The sequence below is a fragment of the Phoxinus phoxinus genome (assembly GCF_949152265.1).
Source record: "Phoxinus phoxinus genome assembly, chromosome: 3".
In the NCBI taxonomy this organism is placed as follows: Eukaryota; Metazoa; Chordata; class Actinopteri; order Cypriniformes; family Leuciscidae; genus Phoxinus; species Phoxinus phoxinus.
Window position 1 is genome coordinate 21,278,749 of NC_136878.1, and position 20,744 is coordinate 21,299,492.

Sequence of the window (20,744 nt, forward strand, 5' to 3'; positions counted from 1 at the left end):
AAGACATTCTTGCTTCTTGATTCTCGCGCCGCTTGAGCTGACAGGCGTGCTTATCATGACAGTTGTCATGACAATGACAGTTTAGGATGGCACAAGTTTGCGTTCATTTTACACTGAACCGAAACAGTATCAGAGTTGCCTTCGATACTAGGGCTGAGGTGGGTCAGAGAAGGCATATTTTAAGTCTGCTTTTATGCGTCATTGTGTCTTTACACCGAATTTTGAGCAGACACAGAGCCGCTTTAGATCAGCCTTAACTCGGCTGTGTAAAGATGCCTTAGATCATTAAAGTATTTTCTTTCTGAAAGTTTTAATACTTTATATGCAAGCTAATTGTAAATATGTAAACAAAGTACCACATATACCTCAAAACACACCATACATGTATATTTGATAAGTTAAACAAATATATATATTTGTATACAATTGCTCTGTAAATGTTTGGGGTCTGAACTTTCCCCAAAGACCATGAGGGTGAAGGGGAAATGAGAAGAATATGAGGGTTAAAACAATCTTACAGACCCCAACAATTTGAACTGTAGTGTACATATAAAAGAAATACATAATTTAAAACCAATAATGATAAACCAACCAACTAAACAAATAATCTTCGTACAGACAATTTCAAATGTATCCCTGATGACTCAATATTCAGAATTTCATATTTAAAATACTAATGTCAAAACATTATTTCTGTTGTACATGTCACTGCTGTACAGCATTAAATGTAAATGCATTGTTCAATCATACATGACTCTTCATATGCAGCTTATGCACTGTAAAGGTGACATACGAGATAAACTGATGGATGGGTAGACTTAATGTTCAGTTTCTGATGCGCAAGGACAAATCCAGTGAATATTTATCTCCATTACTAACTTTCAGAGTTCAAACTGGCTGGCGATGGTGATAAACAGCTTCCAATGGGACTCACATTGATGAGAATAGCATTTTGCAAATGAGCCACGGTTTGAAACAGCATAAAGTGTGAGAACAAACCAGCGGGGTGGCAATTGAACGGAGGTTTAGACTCTGGGAAACATACCAAGTGTTAACGCAGCATTATTCTCCCTGAAATGTCATTTATTATGGATCCTGTCCATTTCCCAGAAGTTCAATGGTTTGACAAAATCTACTGCTGAGCTAAAGGCACACCTGCTTCTCAGTGCAGTTCTGCTCATGTGGAGACTGTATTGTAACCGTGATTTCAGTCATTTCAATGGGTAAATGGGAAGTCACTTTTGTAAAGAGCTATGCTACTTTTCACATATTTATTGATTTGATGACCTAATTACATTTTCACACTGAAGGATCATTTAAAATAAACCAGTGAAGACAAAAAAGTGATTAAAATGGTGAAAAACAAAGATGTACTCTAAAAAAAAGCACAAAACCTCCATGGATGCAAAAAACAGATTTCACCAAGTACAACTTTGCTGATTCTGGAACAACATCCAATCAGATTTGAGAGACAAGTTTATAGTTTAAGTCAAGTTTAGGCTTACTATCAAGGTTTGGGGCTTCTACATCAGTGTTATTCACCTATCATTTACATCTGATTTTAGGGATAACTCTGATTTTAGGGATAACTTATTAAATTTAAATTAAATTAAATTTTCGTACAGGAATGTTCAAAATATGTTGACCCAGAAAATCAGGACATGCTCCATGGACACACTGGGCCCTGTCATACACCCGGTGCAATGCAGTGCCAGGCAAAAGTGTCTTTTGCTTGTTTCAGCTAGTTTTTTGCATAGTTTTTTAAATAGCAAATGCATTTGCACCCATTTGTGCGGCCATGGGCGTGCTGGTCTGAAGATGAGGTGTTTTCAGGCGCATTGTTGGCGCGTTGCTATTTTGAGACAACTGAAATAGCCTGCGCCAATATAATATAGTCTTTTTTTTTGTTATTTAAAGGGCGCGTTAGTAATGCGAGCCTATAGGCGGGTCCACAACGTGGTTTATTGGTTTATTGCACGTTATGCCCAAAACACACCCATTACTCATTAAGAGAATTGGGAAACCCTTTTAGACCATGTGCCGGGTGCGCCGGCCATTTTTTCCGTCATTAAACTAGCAAAAGTGGATTCGGACATGACCTAAGTGCACTTGCGCCGTGCGCTTTAGATCATGCGCTTAGATCGTTAAAATAGGGCCCACTATGTCAACCACCCAGCCACATGCATGTAACGTTCTGGTATATTTGCATATGTGTGTATCAGCACGCCATTACCTGTATAAGTCTGCTCTGTTCAGTTTGCAGTGTGTTCAGGTCCTGTCCCAGGTTGCCTTGTCCTCGTCTGAGAGACTCATAGTCCATCTTCAGCTGGCCCGCATGGGCTGACAGCTTAGCAACTTCCTCTGCCAAGTTGACCAATAGCGCTCGATCCTGACCTTTGACGGACTTAAGATCCGTATCATGATCAGTGAGCGAGTGCAGCAAAGATGTCTGCACGCCTTCCAGCCGCAAGAAGTTACTGTTATAATCAGGGCAGTTGGGGTCGATGAAGATATTAATGCGTGATCCATCACCTCTCTCGACTGTCACCAACGCATTCGCTTCGTCCTGATTGGTGCTAATATGGGGCGGACCATCCGACATGGGGGGGGCCTGGTAGTGGTTCATAAGAAGAATGGTGCCAGTCACTGTCACTGCGAGCAGAACGGCCACGAAGAGCAGGATGGTACATAGCAGATAGCTACAACTCATCCTCTGCAGACAGACAAAGACAGAAAAAAAGACAGAGAGACAAAGAGTTAAAGCGTAATAACATCATAATCATCATTATCATTTTGCCAGAATAGAAAGTGCTTTTTAAAGCCTGTCAGGGATAATACTGCAGTCTGACAAAACTGCAGGAAAGACAAAGAAGGAGAAATGAAGGTGTTCCCCTCCCTCCCCACCCTGAGAATCATCTGTTTGCTCTAATAATACTCGTTTCTTAGTGATATAGTTCCTCTTTTCTTGCAAACACGAAAACAATCCTCTATTCCCTTCTCAACAATTCATAGGAATCATATTATTTAGTGAACAATTTTTGTAAAGTGCTGAGAAAAGGGGTATATAGATGTAAGGATGTATTGTTATTTGTATGAATAACAATTAATAAGCATAAGAATGAGCTTTATATGATAATCATGTGTTCTTCATCTGAGAAATGCATTTTACAAATCAGAATCTTAAAACCACACAGACATAGACACAATGTTGTCACGTGGTGTCATTGTGAATTATCTATTCACTCCACAGTGTTCCCGTAATAGGAAAAAATTAAACCACTTTGATTTTACCATCCAAACATTTTGTGTGTATGTGTAGTCTGGACATGTGTGTGCAATGATGCACTGGCAGTGTTGGTGTGTTCTCTGTGTAAAATATGTTATTCCCTGAAAAAGGTGGGTACACATATGTTCTCTTTATTTCCTTCTTGTTCATAAATATGCAAAACAGCCATGCTGGCATTGGCCCATGCTGATGGGTGGTTAATGGCTTGCTTTACGAGTTGGCTTTTACGATCAACTCTGGGAATATAAAAAAGATTTCAGGGAAGCACTTCACTGAACAGTTTACTCAGAGACCAGAGATCATCTCTTCTCCATCTCTGAAGGCTAGTGGAACATGTCGAGGCACTAGATGTGATAAGCTCCTGGTATGAATTAAATAGGATCAAACCACACTGTACTTGTTGTAAACATTTTGTTATACCTTGGCTTATCCTTCAAAGAATTACTTCTGAGTCTGGATTATGGTGTTGGTATTCTGTCACTCACGCACGCGCACACACACGCACGCACGCACACATTTACATGCATTGAAAATATATATGTTACATTAATTTATCAAAAAACATATTTATATTTAAAATGTCAGCATGAATGACAAGACAATATAACACATTGGGCATTATTTAATGTAGTTTTCCAGGTTCAATATAATTCAATGATGTCTAATGCTTCATATTTATTCAAGCCAACTGTTCATACTAACGGACAAACGTTATTTTATTTAACAGGTATGACTGATGCGCTTAAATTCTACATGTAATCCAATTGAACTCAATCCAGTGCCCCCTGGACACTTTCCTTTTGAACAGCTGTTTCATCTAGATGAAAAACTGCTAAAAACAGATTTATACTGCAAACTCTCAAAATATTGAAAGCAGTATTAATGGTTGGAGGATACAGTATGAGCCATTTTCCCTGCAGATCAACCATCATTGTGACTGTTTTCTTTTCCATGTTCTATTGCTGATTCTTTCCTGCTGAGCCTCAGTAGATTGATAGTTATTTTTGATTGTAGTATTTTATTGAGTGAAAATTGCAACAACTAACTCTCAGAGTCTCTCTCTCTCACTCTCTTTGTCCCTTTTCCAAAACTCTCTCACACATAGGTCATACATGTGTTATTCTAAACACAAACACCAACAACACGTCTGTTTTGTCCCACATATTGGTTCATTCACTTGAATTTTAATTTTAATGCCCAGGCAGATGAAGGGTGTTTCTGCAAAAAAAGTGTTTTACATAAAATATTCAGAATGCAACGACTCTTCAGTAGATATGAGATCATAACGAATCTATATAAGAGGCTGACACACAGGGAAGAATAATGAAATGCAGAGTATAAGCCAAATGTGTGTGTGCGAGTCTTATATTGACTGACTGCTTATCGGTACAATCACAAATATGCAATTCTAAAAGACAGACATGAAAGGTTTACATATGAAACGCTAGGTGTAATATAGTAAAATCCTTTCCTTAAGCCCATCAATTTTCCGAAGGCAAGATTCAATCCTCCATTTTATATTCATTGCTCACTACTGTAAGCGCATGGTGAAGAGGGATTACTAACGGAACAGAACCAAAGCATACAACTGACATTTACAATTTCCCTTTAATAATAATAATAATAATAATGTTTATTTTATATAGCGGCTTTCTACAAACTCAAGGTCGCTTTACAATATGATACAAATAAACATGACAGTAGACAAAGAAACAATACAGATAAACTGAATAGGTAACATAATTAAACTGAAAAGATAATAAAGTCATCATAAAGTCAGGGATCAGAGACACAAGAAGCAAAAAGATATGTTTTAAGGTGGGTTTTGAAATTATGTAATGATTGAAGGTTGCGAATGTGTTGGGGAATAGAATTCCAGAGAGTGGAAATTCCTTTGAGGAGAAAGAGATGCTGAATTGTGAAGAACAAGAACACTTTAATTATGTATACAAGATACAGTGGGGTCGAAAAGTCGAAAACTATTGTTTAAGTTTTGCATTGCAAACTATATTATTAGGTAGTGTCATAATGTTTCTTTGTTGAATTTTAAAAAAAAATGTTTATGTCCAACTAATTTTTAAATTCAGACTTGCAATGTAGACTCAGACATTTAGACCCCACTTTATATGCTCCAGTAGTTCCAGGAACTAATAATCTATAATGATGTGAGAGATTGAAGCCCTTACCTTGGGCGGTGTTTGTCTGACTGTGTTTGAGTCTGACCAACGATGTTTGAGCTGAGAGGAGTTGGGCACACACTCACAGAATGTCTGCATTAAACAAACAAACAAACATAAAACTAAATAAAGTGATGATTTTCTTTGGCATTTGGTATGAGTGTGTACTGGTTTGGCTAAACTCGTGAAGGCCAGATGTATTCACTAATATAGTGAAATATCATGACAACCGACTTCTGTAATCAGAAGTCAAATCAAGGTTGTATTTTTAATCTAATGTTGTGCACAGGATTCTGTGAGGGTTAGGTTTACGAGATGGAAGTCTATGAGATGTTCTCCCTATACTCAAATAAACCTGTGTGTGCGTGCATGTGTGTGTGTGTGTGTGTGTGTGTGTGTGTGTGTGTGTGTGTGTGTGTGTGGCATGAGAATCATCCATTTGCTCTAATAATGCCCTTTTAGTAATATAGCTCCTCTTATCTTGCAAACACATAAGGTCACATAATACACTTTCATAACCATCACATCAGATTTTCTTTTTTATGTCCCAGGCAATAACAATATTACATTAGCTTTTCGCTATATGGTAACAAAATCAGATCACTGAGACATTAGGAAGGCCTGTCAGTGCTCTCTGTAATGCCGCTTTCAGAAGCTCCACAGATGGTACTGTTTTCCAATCACTCTTACGTGTTCAACGAAACATTTCAATTGTGTATGTTATTCCAAAGTAAAAAAAAATATTATTATTATGTTTTTTTTTAACTTATTTTTAGACTTTCTTATTTTCCAATCCCTCCTATCCAACCACATATAGAGAAACATGCTATGATTAAAGCAATTCACAATGTATACAATTTTAAATAAAATCTAAAATAATTCATTTTTACCTCATTGAATATCTGTTTTTTTTCTCACTGAAATACATCACAATTTGGATTTAAAATGGGTTGTGACTTTATACTCAAAAAAATTACCCAAAAATGTCAACCTTGTGAAAACAAAACACTAAATATTGTTTACAGCAAGGCACTGCACCGGAATAAATGTCCAAATGCACAATTTTAAGTGTAGCCACATGACATTATACCTGTTAACATGAAACTAGTGTCATAAAATCACTTACTAACCTTGAATAACCAGTTGTCCAATCTTTCTGCTCCTATCATAACCATGTACAGTAAACACCCAGTAACTTTCACATGATACATGCATGGATACTGCCAGTTATGAAGAGAGAGATAGAGAGCAAGAGTGTTCCAGGTCTGCATAAGCTGACTACTTGTTAAGCTAATTTAGAGGTTGAAGCTTTACACACTTTCTTTCCCTGGTTTAAGACACATCATAAGCCTCTAATCAAGCCGGTCACCTGGGTGAGGAAGTAAAAACGAGACAAAGCAAGCAGGTGAAGAGCCTGAAGAGATCAGACCACCCATACTGACTACAGAACATTCTGACAGCCAAAACTTAGTTTCAGTGGATACGAAAGCCACAACTTAGTTTCAGTAGATATGAACAGTAAGAGACACAAAGAAACAGACAGAGAGAGAAAACAAACTGTGAAACAGAAAGGAACAATGAGACTTTATGAGTTTGAGGTGCTTATATTTTTGCAGTTTTCACCCAATGGTAAAAATCACTATCCACGCAGGCATTTTTCAGTGGCAGGTTCTTATAAACAGGACAAGATTATAGGGATTCATTTAGTAAGAACTGTCTAGGAAAAATATCATCTGTTGACCAAACATGCAAGTTTATCTGGCAGGAACAGGTGGCCAAATCGTTGTTTTTTGTTTACGAATACTAAATCAAGTATGCAGTGTTAACATATTACAGCTTTAAAAGTAAATGATTACATGGCAACAACTGAACTGCAGAAATTAGATCTGTGCTTTGTCACTGTAACACCAAAAACAGCCTCATGATTGGCTTTTCAGAGGTTTCCGATATTTCATTTTCCATACAGTCTCACATTAAATTCCACTTGAAAACCAAATCTATACCACAGTGATATAAGATCTAATATTCAGCAAGATTACATAAACGTTTCAAAAATATTTATATTTCGAATACATTTTGAATAAATTAAAGTTTACACCAAAAATAAAATGTAAAAACAAAAACAAAATAAATGTTTACAATGTAAAAAATAAATGTTTCTTTAGAACCGAATCTGAAGATTAGAATGATTTCTGAAGGTCATATCATATATGACACAAAAGACAAATACATGCAGCCTTGGTGAACATAAGAACTTCTTTCAAAAACATAAAAATGCTGATCTAATAGACCCCTTTTTCAGTTGACCAACATGGTGACGTTTTTTGGGGGCAGAGCTTAGTTGGTTGCAGAAAGATCCCTCTGGCCGCTTCACTAACGTTAGTTTGCCAGTTTTGTTAGCTTGTTTTTTAACAATGACTGGAGAAAATCAGATTGTATCTTAATGTGCAAGGTCACTCACTGTCCAGGACCGCGATTGTTATTTGCAAAAGTTAATTTTAACGGACGGAATCAGATTGGCTGACCCATACACGCTCAGTCAATGGATGAACGATCAGACAGGATTAACGTTAACGCCAACTCCGGTTGAGAAGCCTGACATCTACACCTACCCGACAGAGAAACCGAGCGTAAAGAGAAACTGAGGGCATATACATCTTTTGATGCCTATAACTACGTGCTAAATGGTCACGTAGACTATAAGGCTTATGGTACGATCCGAAGTTCTGCCTAGCCAGCGCCAAGGCCAGAAGACGACAATGTAAAGAGTGACATGGTGCAATTTTAAATATGTGAATATTTTCTAGAAATAAAATTCCAGATACAGCATATTAATTTTTAACTGTTTTTGATTACCCTTTCTTACCAGGTTCTTCAAAAAGTCTTGTCCCAATCAATCAAAACAACAATCATAGATGATTCACAAATAATCACAATAATTTAGAAAACATTATGCAATAAAATGTAAATTTGGAGCCTGTACTTCATCGATTCTAGAACCCAACTACACAACAAGATGAAATTTAATAAAAAATAATAGTAATTTAAGCTCCTTATTATGCAGTCGAATCTGTGCTGGGGTGTATTGGCCGCCTCCAGTTTTCACTCTGTTTTGCAACCAGCTAGCGCCGTGACGTAATAGTGACGTCGGCGCAAAAGGGGTCTATACTGAAGAAAAACACTTCATGCAGAGAGCCTTTTAGAGTTTGAAAGATTAAGATAAGATGGAAAAGCCTAATTAATTATTTGTAATATGTTTGTTGCAAAATAAAATGTCATTTACAATTAACTCTTAATTAATTACTCTTTATTCATTATTTCCTGCCATTCCAATTCAATTTAAATTCACAATCACGAATTGAAAGGAAGAATTTTAAATGCCCAGCCATGCTGTGTTCACACAATTGAATAAAATGTAACACTTCATGTATTACAGTTTTTCTCAGTTGCTTTGGTGCATTTCTCAGATCAGAAATGACATTCTCAAAACTACTTGTTCAACCTCTACATCATCTAGTCACTTGCACATCATAAAAGCAGTTTCTCATTCTTTTGAACAAGTTGCGATTGCTTTGGTACATTCATGCATTTGATTATGTACAATTGTCTGTGGTTTCCAACATTATTAGTTGCTAATGCCATGTTGCTCAAAATGTATTACAGTTTTTTTTACAGTCGCTAGGACACATTTCTCAATAGGTCACTTTTTCAAAACTCTTCACACAGTGAGCACAACATAAGTATATGTGGGCTAAACTGTGGATCATTTATCATTGCTTTGGCACAAAATGCATTCAATGACTACATCTTTCAAATTACATTAATTATTTTCTCACTTCGACACAACAACCGCCAAAACTATGTGTACCTACAGGCCAATTTGCACATGCTTACAAACTGATTTCAAAACTATTAAACTTAAGTTCAAAACAATAACATAATACAAAACTGTATACGACAGCATTTTGCCACATTTCTACAGTAATATTGTAATGAAATATATTTTTAATCTAAAAATGAAATGGTATAAAAACAATTGGACCAACCACAGCTGATTCCTATTGTATCTGTATCAGTGTTCAGTATTCAGTATCACTGTATCAGTACAAATGTTTGTAATTTGGAATTACTGCAAAAAAAAAAGAAAGACATAAAATATATAAAGTATTGAAGCATACTGCATCATGCATGTCTGATTCATTCTAGTAACATTATATTGCAGTAAATTCTAAACCGTAGAGAGGTAGAAGAAAGAAAGCATTTACAGAGGAAAACATTGTATAATGCTACGTACCTGTTGTTAGTGTTTCTTAGGTCATTGTTTTGTAGGTGATAAAGTGTGTTTGTTGGCTGTCAACCATTGCTAGTGTTATGGAAGAATGTGTTGATTTGAGACATCTATGAAGTGATTTGGTAGTTTTAGTGCATTTTGAATGTGAAATTAACTGCTGTGCCGAGCTGAAAGTTGGTTAGGAGAACTGTGTGAAGAGTTTTGAAAAAGTGACCTAAGTATTGAGAAATGTGTCATAGCGACTGTAAATAGTTCTCTGTGCAATAGTGTTGCCCCTCAAAACATCTAGTCATTAGTTCATCGTAAGTCATTAAATGCTAAATGGTGGATCTAGTTGTCAAGCATATTTTCTACACATTTCTATTAGACTTTTTGTAAATGTGTCATGAATTGATGAATTGCAGGTGAATCTTGACTTTCACTAATGAAGAGAATGTAGATACAACAATGAGAAACCAGTTCTCTGAAATAGCTCAAAGTTGCATCTCATGAACCTTAAATTGGCAATCATATATACAGTGCTGCATGCAAAAGCAAAGTTCTGCTTACTGTAAGGGCTCTTTCCTACATTTGCCTTTCTAATGTTGTATTTTCGCCTTTGTGCCCCTATTTCTTGTTCTTTTCTATATCACAATAAAAGTGTAAGGTTTTTTTTTTTTTTTTTTTGTCAGACCACTAAAAGTGTAACTGAGAATCCTATCCAGTCTCTTTCAATCAATAACTCATGTACAGTGTAAATTTGTACTTTTGAAATGGATATATGGCATACAGAAGAAGCGCAGCTTTGTACATTTCAATACAGTAACTGACATCAAAACTTTAGCCACAGTTTACATCAGAACATCCATCCAGACTACACTGTTATATTGACAACATGACTAAGCAATTTGACTGTCTTATCCGTACACAATGACACAAGGACTTGTCATTCTGATGGCACTGACATGTTCATTGACACAGATATTTACTTTTGAGAGATAAGGATTTTGAGCAAGAGACTGGTTTTTGCAGGTAATCCATGGTGTTTTGCTATCTGTACGAATTGTTTTGAGAAATGCACTTACTGTTTTGCAAATGTCGAGGATGATTCGAGAAATGTACCAAAGCGACTGAGAAAAACTATAAAACGCATTTTGGTTGTTCAAATAAAACTGCCAACATTCATTCTCCTTAACTGCCTGTCAAATCTCCAGACAACAAAACACATCTCCCTATCTTTGCAATAGGCTATCCATCTTTTGCATATGATATGGCACACACATAAAAAAATAAAAATAAAAAAAACTCAATACTACTGTACAGTAACCCATCTCACTACTTTAGTATCATTGTTATTTTATAGTCATAGACACCTTGAGGTTTCCAACAATCTCAACTGAGGCCATGACAAAGAGACAAAAATTGCACATTGCACAGATATCCCACGGTGAGGAAGACGAATGAATTTTTCAACCAATGCTCCTCGTGTATATATCTCCACTCATACATAGGAGAGTTTCCTGTGAATAATGCATGTAATAACCTAAGAATCAATACCATCTGACCACAAATATGAACTCTCTATCACTTGCTTTCTCTTTCTATCTCTTTTCTCAATTTCATTTGCTCCGGCTTACCCTTCCTTCCTCCATTCTCTCTCAACTGGAAAGGTTTTGCCTACATGGACCCCAGCGGAATAGTAAAACCTGAAATCACCTACATTGTACAGTCCATATGAGGAAAACAGCTTATTAAACATACTAAATAATGTTTTAATTAAACTCTAAACATACACATAAATTTGTGTGAGGGTTATTTTTTAAAGGGGACCTATTATGCAAAATTCACTTTTGCATGCTGTTTGGACATAAATGTGTGTTGGCAGTGTGTGTACATGTCACGGAACGCACGACAACGCCTCCTCCTGGTTTCACTAGATCCCTCTCTCCTGCATACTAGGACTTCATTTCCCATCATCCTCCATGCTCGTTATTCCCTAATCAGCCCATTATGATTTGACCAGTCTCACCTGTGCACCCTCAGCTACCCTTTATCTGGACTGTTCTGTTCTCTGTCATTTGTGAAGTATTGTTTTACCCAACCTCTGTCTCAGTTTGTGACCCTTGTTTTCTCTGTGCTTGGATTTGATCTCGTGTGTTTGAACTTGGACTCTGAACTCGTTTTATGAACCTTTGCTGCCTGCCTCTGAACCCTGCCTGTTTGACTTCGATTCTGGATTACCCTTGTCTGCATTTAAGGTCCTGCCTGTTTATTCTCTGTTTATCTTCATCTTAAATAAATATCTGCAAATGGATCCGCACGTCTCTGCCTCTACGTCACAGAATACTTCACCGCATCAGGATCCAGCAGAACTCAATCGACTTACCTCCGAGGTATCTAATCAAGCTAATGTTCTCACTGCTCATCAGCAACAGCTGGTAAAATTAACCGGTCTCACAGAGAAGCTCGCAAGAACTGTTCAATCCCTATCGCAGCCAGACGCAACTGTGAATCAACCTTCTCATCCCCTCGCACCACCAGTCGTGAGTAACCACTCCTTTCAACCCAAATTATCGCACCCTGAGAAATTTGATGGCTCACCTTCTGCTTGTAAGGGATTCCTGTTGCAGTGCAGTTTGTGTTTTGACCAGCAGCCACAGTTCTACTCCACTGATGGAAGTCGCGTGTCCTTCATATGTTCTCTACTCACGGGTCGAGCTCTGGAATGGGCCACCGCACTCTGGTATGGCGGTCAGCTCTCTTTCCCATCTTATAACGAATTTCTGACTCAATTTAGAGAGGTTTTCGAGCACTCAGCGGGAGGAAAGGATCCAGGTGAACTGCTGCTCACGTTATGCCAGGGGAATTCGACCGCAGCGGACTACACGCTCTCTTTCCGTACCCTGGCTGCCCAAACTGGATGGACGGAGGAACCCCTCAAGCTCATTTATCGTAAGGGACTGAACCCGAACCTCCAAGGAGAACTAGCGTGTCGCGACGACGGTAAAACACTAAGTCAAATTATGGAGCTTGCTATCCGCCTGGACAACTTGTTACGCGCCCGACTCACGCCTCTTAGATCCAGTCCTCTTGAGCGTACTCTCCCCAGTGTGGAGTCGGAACCTATGCAGATTGGCTACACACGCCTCTCCACCGCGGAACGGGAGAGGAGACGCCGTAATCATCTCTGTATGTACTGTGGAGAAGCAGGACATCTGCGGGCCACCTGTCCGGTTAATCCAGCCCTCAAAAATTCCACTGCGGTGAGTTCTAATTCCTCTTCTAAACTATTTACTGTGGAGAGTTTCCTAAGGATTAATGGTCAAAATATAAACACAAAAGCCTTGATTGATTCGGGAGCTGCCGGAAATTTTATCGATCTATCTTTTGCCAGAACTCATTGTGTTTCCCTTCTCGCATGTGAGTCCGGTGTCACTGTAGAAGCCCTGGATGGACGCCCTCTAGGGTCTGGAGAGGTTCACTACATCACCCAACCCCTCACGCTAGGCTTCGGGAAACAACACACTGAAACCATCCAATTCTTCACAATTCACTCACCCGGACATCCAGTAATTCTAGGACTTCCATGGCTGGAGAGACATAATCCCCAAATTTCATGGTCTGAGGGGAAAATATCCCGTTGGTCTGAATTCTGCCAGTCAAATTGCAGTGCTGCTGTCCAAGGTACTGAACTTCACAACGCTTCCCTTAAGGGAGTGGATTTTCTGAAAATTCCAACTGTATATCATGATCTCGCCCTGGCTTTTAGCGAAACTGAGGCTTCCCAACTTCCTGCTCATCGCGCTGGTGACTGTGCTATTGAGTTTTTACCAGGGGCTGTAATTCCACGCGGAAGAGTTTACCCACTGTCACAACCCGAGACAGAGGCCATGAAGGCATACATTGACGAACAGCTGGCAAAGGGTTTCATCACTACCTCGACATCTCCGGCCTCCGCTGGATTCTTTTTCGTCAAGAAGAAGGACGGGGGTCTTCGGCCGTGCATAGATTATCGTGGTCTTAACGAGGTAACAGTCAAGTATCGCTACCCTCTTCCTCTAGTCCCAGCAGCTTTGGAGACGCTCCGCACTGCTCGCTATTTCACCAAGCTGGATCTAAGGAATGCGTACAACTTGATTCGCATACGGAGTGGAGATGAATGGAAGACGGCGTTTTCGACTACATCCGGGCACTATGAATACAGGGTAATGCCTTTCGGCCTGTCCAATAGTCCTTCCGTTTTCCAGGCATTTGTTAACGAGACTTTCCGGGACATGTTGCATCGTAAAGTTATTGTGTACATTGATGACATTCTGATTTTCTCTGATTCCCTTGAAGAGCATGTCCAGGATGTTCGTGCAGTTCTCAGGCGTCTGATTGAGAATCAACTCTATGCCAAGCTTTCCAAGTGCGAATTTCATCAGACACGCATCTCCTTCCTGGGCTATGTCATCAGTGCGGACGGTGTCCTTATGGATGACAACAAGGTCAGAGCAGTGACTAACTGGCCCCAGCCAGCCTCGGTTAAAGATCTACGGCGCTTCCTGGGTTTTTCTAACTTTTACCGCAGATTCATCCGCAACTTCAGTGTGATTGCAGCTCCTCTCACATCCCTGCTTCAAGGAGGAGGTAAATGTTTCAAGTGGACATCGGTTTGTACTGAGGCCTTTGCTCAACTCAAGGAACGGTTCACGTCTGCTCCCATTCTCCATCATCCTGATCCAGAAAAGGAATTCATCGTGGAGGTGGATGCATCTAGCACAGGTGTGGGGGCGGTGTTGTCACAACGGCATGGTGAGCCAGCTAAGATGTTTCCTTGTGCTTTCTATTCTCGCAAACTCAATTCTGCAGAAAGAAATTATGACGTGGGTGACCGCGAGCTTCTGGCCATGAAGACCGCCTTTGAGGAGTGGAGACACTGGCTGGAGGTAACCCGTCAACCATTCACAGTGCTCACGGATCATAGGAATCTGGAGTATATCAGGTCAGCCAAACGTCTCAATTCCCGCCAGGCTCGCTGGTCACTGTTTTTCTCAAGATTTGATTTCAGGATTACTTACAGACCAGGCTCCCAGAACGTCAAGGCTGACGCCCTCTCCCGCCAATTCGATGATCCAGCCAGCGAAACCAAGCCTGAACCTATTATACCCACTGCACTCATCGTGGCTCCCGTTCAATGGGACATTATCTCCGAAATCACCACTGCACTGAGTCGTCATCCCGCTCCACCAGAATGTCCTGCTGATCGTCTCTTTGTTCCACCAGATCTCCGCCACCGTGTGCTTCAGTGGGTTCACTGCACTCCCAGCGCAGGTCATCCAGGTATTGCCGCAACCATTCAGCTGGTCTCAAACCGCTTTTGGTGGGCTTCTCTTCAGTCTGACGTTATCAAATTTGTTCACCAATGCTCTGTCTGTAATACTGTGAAAACCTCCCATCTCAAGCCCGCAGGATTGCTGCAACCTCTGCCAGTACCACAACGTCCCTGGTCTCACATCGCCGTGGATTTTGTAACGGATCTCCCTCCATCTCAAGGATTCACAACCATTCTCTCCGTGGTGGATCGTTTCTCTAAGTCCTGTCGTTTCATTCCCTTAACCGGCCTGCCCACAGCCTTACAAACTGCAGAGGCTTTATTCAATCAGGTTTTCCGTTTGTTTGGCTTGCCCGAAGACATTGTGACTGACCGCGGTTCTCAATTTACTTCCCGGGTCTGGAGAGAATTATGTGCAAAGCTAAACATCAATGTCAGTTTAACCTCTGGTTACCATCCTCAGGCCAATGGGCAGGTTGAACGCCTTAACCAGGACCTGATTCGTTTCCTGAGAACTTACTGCCACCAGAATCAGCAGGATTGGAGTCGTTTTCTGGCCTGGGCAGAATATGCCCAGAATTCTCTGATAAAGCCTGCCACTGGTTTAACACCCTTTCGATGTGTTCTAGGTTTCCAACCTCCCCTCTTCCCGTGGGCCGGGGAGCCTTCCGACCTCCCCGCGGTAGATGCCTGGCTTCGGCGCAGCGAGGCTACTTGGGATGCTGCGCACGTCCATTTACAGCGCGCCGTTCGCCGTTATCAACATCAGGCGGATCGGAGGAGGCGTGAGGGTCCCAGATACCGACCTGGCCAGTGGGTGTGGCTTTCCGCTCGAGATCTTCGTCTCAAGCTACCATGCAAGAAGCTTTCTCCTCGTTTCATTGGACCATTCAAAATACTCCGTCAGATAACTCCTGTTTCTTTTCGTTTGTCACTCCCTGCTCAGTACAAAATCTCACCCACCTTTCATGTATCCCTTCTCAGACCCGCTGTTGCCCCCAGGAGTGAGAGGAACCGGGAGGAGGTCGCTGCTATTCAGACTCCCCCCATTGAAGTGGACGGCACGGAGGCTTTCCGGGTGCGAGAGATCCTGAGCTCCAGACGTCACGGCGGGGTTCTGCAATATCTCATTGACTGGGAGGGGTACGGTCCTGAGGAGCGCTCCTGGGTCAGGTCTCAGGACATATTGGATCCCACATTAACTGCTGCATTCCACCAGGACCACCCAGACCTACCTGCTCCAAGACCCCGTGGAAGACCCCGTCGTCGACCAGGTCCTCGCTTCCGGAGCCGCTCGCAGGGGGGGGGCTCTGTCACGGAACGCACGACAACGCCTCCTCCTGGTTTCACTAGATCCCTCTCTCCTGCATACTAGGACTTCATTTCCCATCATCCTCCATGCTCGTTATTCCCTAATCAGCCCATTATGATTTGACCAGTCTCACCTGTGCACCCTCAGCTACCCTTTATCTGGACTGTTCTGTTCTCTGTAATTTGTGAAGTATTGTTTTACCCAACCTCTGTCTCAGTTTGTGACCCTTGTTTTCTCTGTGCTTGGATTTGATCTCGTGTGTTTGAACTTGGACTCTGAACTCGTTTTATGAACCTTTAATGCCTGCCTCTGAACCCTGCCTGTTTGACTTCGATTCTGGATTACCCTTGTCTGCATTTGAGGTCCTGCCTGTTTATTCTCTGTTTATCTTCATCTTAAATAAATATCTGCAAATGGATCCGCACGTCTCTGCCTCTACGTCACAGTACACAACCACCCAATAGTGATAAAATCCACTCACTCCTTTTTTATTAATCCCCATAAATCATAAGCAGTGTCTCCCAACGACCTGTTTTCAGAATGCGGCTTTAGTGACGTCACTAAAGCTACAGGCCCTGCCCACGAGTGTTGACAGACACTGCCGTTTTAACATAGAACCACTCTGATCGAGTTCACAGCGAGTTGTACACATAGGTTGTACATATATCCGCCATTGGTGCACTGACAAGAATGTCTGCCAAGCATTGTAGGTGTTGTGTGGCTGGATGTATTAATCCACATAGCTCTCTCTATTTACTCCCGAAATCTGAAGCAGCCGCTGAAGACGAGGTGGATTCATTTTGTTTTCAAAGAAAATGCTCCCTCAACTCTACCGAAATTCGTTTATGTACTTACGCACTTCTTATACTGTGTTTACTCAGCTCTTACTGTGATTTTCGGTGAAATTCATCTTTGTGTGATGTACAATAAACTTTATTAAACTCATCAGTATATTTTTTATCATCATTTGGACGGGGTCCAAAACAGTAGACCTGTAGGCTATTAATAGTGGATGCATAGAAGCAGATGACAAATACGTTATAACCGTAATTAAACTAAACTATATATCTGTTCCATCTCCATACAGCATATATTCTATAACTCTGTAGGCATTATTGTTCGACTCTGGGTCGAAATGAACACTGTTATTGAGAGTTTCTGATATTATCAACATTCCGTGAGATGAAATTGTCCTGAAACTGTGCGTGAGCTCATGAAGCTCCACCCCCTGTGCCGTGCAACAGCAGCTTATTTGCATTTAAAGAGCACACACTAAAAAAGTGTTTTTTTCTGAGCACCAAAAAGTGACAATTTAAACATGCTGTAAAAAATGATCTGTTGCGTATTTTGAGCTAAAACTGCACTTACACACTCTGGGGACATCAGAGACTTATTTTACATCTTGTGAAAAGGGGCATAATAGGTCCCCTTTAAGGTTAACGGGATACACATATCATTAGCTTAGTATGAAAACAACAGAAGTCAATGGAAAGTCTCCATCATGATAGACAAACAAATGTGTGTACAGTATGTGTGCGGTTGGGTGCTCCTTCAACTCTAATCCACCCCAAATGCTATCGGGTGTGAAGTGATGCCCATTACAAATATGAGATAGAAGGGCGAGCCAAGGACAGCATACACAAACACACACAAAAAGATTCACCACTGAGACACTGGGGGCAACCAAGGCCACAGGCATGTGTGAACTGAATCTGATGCTATCAGAGGCGAAGAATTAGGGGCATCTTGAAACATAAATGGGTAAATTGGATTGTCCTGGTTTTCTCTTGCACTCAATAAGATTTATTTACTTTGGAAGAAAAAGAGAAGCTTCACTCCATTATAGGGCCACACTCATTGGGCCTCTATTCAAAAGCCTGTGTATTTTGGAACAATGCAGGGCACAGTTCTATCCATACAAGACACTGTTATTGGAAATATGTTAGAAACTATTGACAAACTGTGAACACCATGAACACAGTAGGAGAAAAAGGAATTGCATTTTTTTGTGTGTGAGATGCATTTTCTGTCAAAAATTATGGTTCAAATAATGATCACTTGATGTGGTTTCTAAATTGTAGTTAGCTGTTATCTTTAATCCACTGTGGGCTGATTTCTGTGGCAATCATTGAATGACAGGTGGTCCCGAGCTGAACCTAGAGACAAAGACACCTGCATTCCGGCCCAATGTGTTCATGCTAATCATATAATCATGTCTAGTCAACGGTTATAAAGAAGACAGTTAACACTAATGATAGTTTCACAAGTTCAGACATTATCCTTGAGATTGATAAACTGATTTGGATTGCAGCCACAACTAAATATTGACTCTAGATTTCCCCTGCTAGACAAACTAACAGATAGTTAAATGCTATGTAGAAATGGCAGAAACAGCTATAGGACACCGTTTTCAATGGGCTTGCAGCAGTCTTTTCATATTATTAACAATACTATCACATAATATAGAAATGTTATAGCCTATATTTTGTTGACTTGTGTGCTTACATTAAGGCGAGACACTACAGGTGAATAGGGTACAATTTTAAAATAATAGATATCACCATGAAACTTCCTCAGTTGATTACTTACACAAGTTCATAAAAAAAATGTATTACAAGTTTTTGAAATTTGTATGTTTAATTATGCAAATTAGACATTATCTCATTAAATATGCAAACTTTTGCATATATTTTCGGTAGATAGATCTGAACATATGATAAAGCCGGGTGCAAAATTCTTTTTTCATTTTGTTTACACACAAGATGAAAAAAGATGTTTAGAGGGATTTCAGGATATATGCTTTCATTACCTAGGAAATCAAAATATACTGTCCATAGCCTTAAAAAAATAGCCTTAAAAAAACACGTGATGCATCTGAACGAATCACGTTATCAGAAATTGACATCAGCCAATGAGATTTCGCTTTTACAGTTAAATGCCCATTGTACTTTCACGATTGGTTGCTGATTAAAAGGAAATGACCATATTTGGATCCGACAGCATTACAGGAGAGAGAGAGCTGTCCAGACGTGTGCGTGATTAAAGGAAGAAGACAGAGATCGCGGAGCAGCGCATTGATTTAGAACGCCAACTTTTGTTGAATTTCGGAGAAATCTACAGATGCAAATAGACAAAGTATAGTAAAATAAAGACCTAAATGTGTATTTTGGACTTTTTTTCACCACAAGTCTGAAAGAAGACATGTTATTAAAGACAAATAGACCAAAATCTCAAACGTGACCAGTGAAAAAAAAAGAGATGTTTTTGCCTGCCATGTCTCGCCTTAATGACGTCATATCCACCTTACACTCGATTTCCGGTTTTACATCAATAGAATCAATAGGTTACTATCGTAACCCCGGTTCTCTGAAATATCGGAGAGATCCACCTATGGGAAGGGCATCCAGCCAATGGATGCCCATTGGCGCGCAGCCAATGCCAGGTAAGGCCCCGCCCCCTTACCTAAGGGCAGATAACGCATGCAAGCGCTGCTATTCTCCAGTAAGTATATTCGCTTCTGGTGCGGCAAGCGGGGCAAAGCTGGTGAATATCTCCACTAGATGTTTCAGAGAACCAGGGTTACGATAGTAACCTATTGTTCTCTTTCATCATCCACCTATGGGAGAGACATGGACAGCTCCCCGATTGCCCAATACACTCACAGTGAGGTTCTGAAAGCCAGAGAAGGACGGTCACCCCAGGAAGGCAGGGCCTGACAAATCCTATAAACATGAACCTGCAATCCTGACGCCCACACATAACTGCTGTGCACATGCAGGACATGAAACATGTATGTGGCACACACACGATAATAACCCCAGCAACACCAATGCGCATATATACACCCAGGAAGGAATGGAAATGCATGCTTGTTGACAGGAATTTGCATGGCCTGCCTGCCCATTCACACCTTATTCGTTACTTCCAACGGGGTTGCAGGGAAGGGCTAAGAAGACCCCACCCCTAAAACCGAATGTGGTGACCAAGATTCTGGTGACATCAAGCCGGTAGTAATGCACAAAGGTATGAGGAGAAGCCCAACTGGCAGCGGAGCAGATGTCCTGCAGTGACACTCCCCTAAAGACGCGCTCGCATGGAGACTGAGTTCAACTCCAAGCCCAGGAAAATTACATTTTGACTGGGTGTAAAATTGCTCTTGCTCACATTCACTCTGAACCAGAGATATGTGTTGTGCTCGGCAGGTGTCCTGCAACACTTTCTCCTTCGATTCGGCTATAATGAGCCAATCGTCTATGTATGTCAGAATCATCAGACCTGACAGTCTACTGAGTGCTAAACCCGCTTCCGCACAAAGACAAAAACACCGGGGACTCAGGGCTAGTCCAAACGGCAGAACTGTGAATTCGTAACATGTGCCTTGGTAG

The 20,744-nt window shown here is 40.6% G+C and overlaps 1 protein-coding gene across 3 annotated transcripts in view; it reads right to left on the bottom strand.

Moving 5' to 3' along the window:
* Window positions 1–20,744, bottom strand: part of fibcd1b (fibrinogen C domain containing 1b) — a 134,294-nt gene that overhangs the window by 92,072 nt on the left and 21,478 nt on the right. For 2 of the 3 annotated variants that reach the window (XM_079608786.1, XM_079608787.1), the window contains exon 2: window positions 2,234–2,713. In XM_079608786.1, the coding sequence (XP_079464912.1) occupies window positions 2,234–2,713 (480 nt within the window). Of the gene's footprint in view, window positions 1–2,233; window positions 2,714–5,472; window positions 5,557–6,593; window positions 6,750–20,744 lie in introns of those variants that run through there. The other variant, XM_079608785.1, reaches the window with a different exon arrangement.